Source organism: Centruroides sculpturatus, unplaced genomic scaffold, assembly GCF_000671375.1.
Source record: "Centruroides sculpturatus isolate CEXI.00-Female unplaced genomic scaffold, Cexi_2.0 scaffold1376, whole genome shotgun sequence".
Taxonomy (NCBI): Eukaryota; Metazoa; Arthropoda; class Arachnida; order Scorpiones; family Buthidae; genus Centruroides; species Centruroides sculpturatus.
Window position 1 is genome coordinate 173157 of NW_019385822.1, and position 5659 is coordinate 178815.

A 5659-nucleotide genomic window follows, 5' to 3' on the forward strand; every position below is an offset into this window, starting at 1 on the left:
AGACAGATTACTCTATTGTTAAAGGAAAAGTATAATAAACATGGTCAAGACACTATTAATTTTAAATGAAGAGCATATATTTTATGTTAAATAAATTAAAAATATTATTAAAAATTGCAGCCCGGTATTGTGACGATGCCACAATAAATAATTGCACGTTAGGAATCGAATTCAAATTATTATTGAAATATTATAAATTTCACTAATAAATTCAGAATATACTGTATGATAGTGCTAAAAAAAACTGTGTACTCGTTCCTTGTCAAAATTTAATACAATAATGTTTAGTNAGTCATCAGTTTTTAAAGCGGATTCTCAATATTATGTTTTTAACGATCAGCATAAAAATTACAAAGTTATGAAAATAAATATTGAATATGGCAAGTTATTCTTTATAATCACATTAAGTCCTAAATGTATAAATAAATTTAAAAATAGTTTATTTAACACTTTTTTTATTGGTAGAAATTCTTTCTTTTCAGACTATTTAAAGTGAAGAATGACAAAAATTAAATTAAATAATGTAAATAATTAGGCTAATTTGTATGAAAACTTCGTAAGTATTTTTATTCTATACAAAGAATTGCTTATATTCGAAGATTAATTTTAATAAATAATTATTTGAACAAAAAATGATATTAAATTAAACAAAATTCTATATGTTCTTTGTTATTTAAACGATTAATATTAATATTATAAATGTAAAAGAATTAATACTTAATTAATTCATATAACTAGAATTTACACTGTATTTTTATTTTAATCATATTTTATTTTTTATTTCGTTTATTCGTAATAAATTTAATATTTTATTTGTATAACAATGGGTTAGCGAATTAAATCCAGCATTGGGAAGGTATCTATAATAAAAAACAAAACAAATTTTGCTGAATTGTTAAAACACTATAAGCGAATGGTCTTCAATAGAAGTTTCAAGGGTATGTATATATTTAATACAGTAAAACCTGTGAAAACCAGAATTACACGGAACTCATAAACTTTCTTCCTTACGCAGATTTTCTCCTTTAAACAGACTAAAAAAGTACACATGTTTAAACAAATCTTCTCGTGTTGTCTCAATGAAAATGTAGACTTTTAGAAACAATCTTGGATGGTTTGGCAATCTCTCTTAGTCATAATTAATGGTGAAAAGCATGCACTTGCAGTTGACGAAGAATGCCTCTACATAAAATCTAAAAATTTTTTGAGTAAATTAAACTAACACGAAGCCATTCAATTCCAAATCTTTGCGTTAAAATGTCCATATAACTGGCATATAACCCACTACTGGCAGAGCGGATGAAACTATTGAACACTGGTAGAGTCTTCCGGGCTTTCTTCACGTGTCTAACACTTGAATAGAAGACAGTTTTGAAAACTTTTGAAAGAAATTTCCTTTCGCAGATTGTTCTTCGTTGCCTTATTTTATGAAATCAATCAAGCACAAATTTATTTCGAAAAATTTAAGATTTAAGTAATTAAATACATTTACATTAAAATATTATACATAATATTTTGTTGTATAATATGCAATTACTAATGTTATCTTTGTAGTTTTATATTGATTCGATTATTAAAACGTTATAAATATGTGATAATAAAATATAATATTTAGATTGTAAAACATTTATTGTATCAAATTTGCCACGTAAATTTATTTAATTATAGGCGAGTTATTATAATAGCATCTATATTTACGATACTTGTTTGAAAAACCTTAAAAATTCTACTGAAAAAAGAACACAGAATAAAGTAGTTTTTCTATTTGACATCACTTTTAATGAAACAGCAATATTGAATGTTTTTCCCATTAAAATTTTCATTAATATTTATTACATTTATGAAAATTGTTTTGTAAAAGTCTTCCTTTCATCTTGAAATAAAAACAATTTCCGGATAAGTAATAATTTATATCTCATTTGAAAGAACTAAAATGATTTATTAAATCAATTTTCGTCCTTAAAAAATAATTATTAGATTTACAAATTTTTCTAGTTTAGGGTTTATTTTCATGAAATCTTACAACATTTAATAAAGTTTAATTTATCTTATTATATAAACTAAAATTAATTTAAAATACGAAAACGATTTATATTATTATAGTTTATAATAATTATTTTCATTTTAGGAAAGAAACATGAAGAAGGTGATTTTATTCTTACTTTTTGTCTTCTTATGTGGTAAGTAATGAATACAGAACGAACATTATGTAAAATAAAGTAATAGATATTCTTATAATTTACTATTAATATCGTATTTTATAAATATATTTCAGAAGCATCAGAATCGCCAATTGCTGATCATTATATGGACATTTTAACGCAAACGATTACAAGAAAAAGAGAACATGAAACGATTAATATATACGATTTTACCGTCTCGAAAATGCATACGATTGGAGGGAAACTTATACAATTAAAAATAGATTATACAGATTGTTTAATGACCGGCTTTTATCGAGTTAAAAGACATGGAAATTGTTCTCCTATTTATCGAAAAGATACCTCACTTTCTTTTACTTGCTACCTTGAATTTTCTGGCATTAGTTTTCACTATTCTGCAATCGTTTGGAACGTTACTTCAACACCGGACGATTTGCAGTATCGTTATAAATTGCGTTATGACTATACACCATTTTATGCTAAAGCTTCTTTTAATACACGCTATTTATTTGATTTTCCTGGAATTTATGATTTCGCTTTAGATAATAATGCACCGGTTAATTATACTTTGCGCACTTTTGAAACAACTAGGGTGTTTAGAAAAGTTGTTGCAGAAATTTTACCAGATTATTCAATCACAGCATTCTTAAGATCATTAAATAGCCGCTTTGTACCTAATTTTGGTGGCCTGGCATATAGAATCCCTGTTTTAGAATCAGCTTTAGGTGTTGTTCTCTATCCACCAAACTAATAATAAAAATAATGTTAAATAATATTTATAAAAGTGCAATAAAATCACGGTAAAGTTTATCTGGAAATACATTTTTGGCTTATGTTTTCTCTTAGCTTTTTGAGTTTTTGATGCGATATATCATCAATAAAAGTTATTTTACTATTTCCTTAAGAGTTATTTTTGTTTTTAAGCTTTAATTCAAAAAGGATATAATTTTTTGGGCTGCAATTCAAGAGAATTTTAAACCTATAAATTCCCACTGCAGTCTGCCAGTCCGACTGTCTTTCCTTAATCTTGCGGAGTTAGATAGATGTAAGACGAAATCAGATATGGAAACCTAAGGAACATGAGGCCCAATTAACTATATACGAACTACTGATGTAAACCGAACGTCATGTTATTTCAATTCAAAAATTTTCCCCTGAAAGATGTTAGATAGGCACGACTTTATTGCTAACGGAAAAGTATGATGTACAGGGGCAAGAGACTACTAATTTGAGATGGAGAGCATATATACGCATTAAATTAAAAAATTATTAAAGATGTGATTAAAAATTGCAGCCCGGCATTGTATGACGATGTCACAACAAATTGTTCGTTTTAAATAAAAATATTAATACATATATAATTACCCGAACATGAATGCTTACTGCAGCTAATAATAATAATAATAATAATAATTTAATAAAGTCGTCTCTCCAAACAAAAGCCATTTATATTGTTTTCTTCAGTGACCGTTATTCAGAGATTTGATTGTATGTCTTAAGTACAGTACATTCCATAAATGTATAAAACGTACTGCAGTTTTACAAATTTTCCTCAGAATCGGTCAAATCAAATATAAGCCTATTCTAAAAATGATTTAATCGTTAAAATAAAAAAAAAAACAAATAAATTAAATTAACTTTATAAGAAAATTAAAAGTAAAATTCTTTATTAATTAATAAGTACAAATAAAAAATATTCAGTATAAATGTTGCTGTTTATATAGCCTTTCTCTGAATAAGAATAGAGCCGATGTTTATTATTCTACATAATTATGCAAAGACAAGTAGAACATATGTTAGAAAATTATATTATATCCAATATTTTTCAAGAAATTTGAGATTATGAAATAATGTATGACGTTGTGTGACTTTTTTGATCGCCATTACGAAATAAACTTTTTTTTTTTAACGTATTCGTTTGTTGGAATTAAATTACACGAGTAGCATCATTTAATAATTCCGAAGGCCATTTTGTCCGCACGAATTTACTGATATCCTTAGCGAAAAGACCGGATTTTCACACATATTTTTTGTAGTATACTTTGAAGATGTAGTATTAAGAAAATAATACTTAAGAATAATTTTTCATTTTTATTAAATTTACATAATATTTGAATATAGTTCTATTTTTCATACACATTCGATCCAAAACATGATTTCAGAATAGAAGACTTAGCAACCACTCGACGATATAACGGCACAAAATCTGTATTTAATGCAGATAAAAAATTATTTATCGAATATTGAACTAAGCCATATTTTGCAAATTCCTGAAGTTCTTTCGGGATTCTTTTATCTTCGTGTATAGTATAATTAATAGATACGTTATTAATTAGAGAAAAATATTCGATTGAAGGCACACAATCAGATTGATTGATTGAAGTTTTAAATTCTGTTATTGCATGAAAAGGTGTAGAATTAATGTAAATTGCAAACGATTTCACCAGCAATTTTTCTTCAGCAGAAATTCTTCCAAAATAATGAAATTCGATGTCATAAAAACTGTGAACACAACTGAAATTAAGAGTATTATTCTTTCGAATAATTGAAGTGCAATCACCATATCTTTTAACATGATACATATTTATTATCCGTGAATGAAAATATTCAAATTTGACACCTATGTTTAAGTTTACATTTTTATATTTGAGAATATGATAAGTTGTCAAATTCTTCATATATATTGCTCTGGACCCTCCACTCTTTAACACTGATGCCATCACTTGGTCCATATATATGTTGGAAATTGGTGATGTCTTATTTCCAAATGCATCTATTATAGAAAATTTTGCTTTTATTAATTTAAAATATCTTAAAAATAACTACGAATAAATTAAAATATAAGTAATACGAATTACATAAAGTACTTACAAGAAAATGTGAACAAAAGAAGAAATATAAACGATTTCATTATTCTGAAATAAATATAAAAGTTTAATTAAAATGATAATAGATTGTTATCAATTTTATATAGGTCTATTGTTACTAATATTTGTATTTACTACAATGTGTTTATCTTAATAGAATGTTTTCAAACAGTTTGAAAAATTTATTAAAAGTTTTATAATAATAAATAAAATACGTAGGCTATTTTTTTTCAAGCTCCGATGGTTCATAAAAAAGACAAGTGTAAATAACAAAATGAATTTATTACCAAACGTTAGGTACAAAAATGGTTACTTTTTCGACATAATCACTGTGAAGATTGAGGCATTTATAATACCTGTGGACGAGCTTTTCCATAGAATGTTGCCGCCAATAACTTGAGATGGGCCCTAGCGTTTTTTTTGAAGATCATCATTAGTCTCGAACCTACCCTTCATTAGTCTACCCTTCTAGCCACTTTTCCTGTTCAGGAAAGAATTGGAAGTCGCTCGGCGCTAAAGCGGGACTACATGCTGGGTGTTTAAAGGTGGTGAAGACTTCCACCTTTCACACTTCCACCCAGCTTAAAACTTTTTAATGTGTGAAGACTTCCACCTCTTTCCTGAACAGGA

At 26.6% G+C, this 5659-nt stretch overlaps 2 protein-coding genes across 2 annotated transcripts; one reads left to right on the forward strand and one right to left on the reverse strand.

Moving 5' to 3' along the window:
- Positions 1 to 528: 528 nt before the first annotated feature.
- Positions 529 to 3014, forward strand: LOC111642343. Its single transcript, XM_023388677.1, has 3 exons — positions 529 to 556; positions 2129 to 2180; positions 2276 to 3014. Exons 2-3 carry the CDS (start codon positions 2138 to 2140, stop codon positions 2911 to 2913), a joined length of 681 nt encoding a protein of 226 aa, XP_023244445.1. The 5' UTR covers positions 529 to 556; positions 2129 to 2137; the 3' UTR covers positions 2914 to 3014.
- A 1271-nt stretch (positions 3015 to 4285) lies between these two features.
- LOC111642348 lies at positions 4286 to 5082 on the reverse strand. The gene is made up of 2 exons (XM_023388683.1): positions 5034 to 5082; positions 4286 to 4935 (listed from the first exon to the last, which is right to left on the reverse strand). The coding sequence occupies exons 1-2, from the start codon at positions 5071 to 5073 to the stop codon at positions 4286 to 4288; spliced, it is 690 nt and encodes a 229-aa protein (XP_023244451.1). The 5' UTR covers positions 5074 to 5082.
- Between the last annotated feature and the right edge of the window lie 577 nt (positions 5083 to 5659).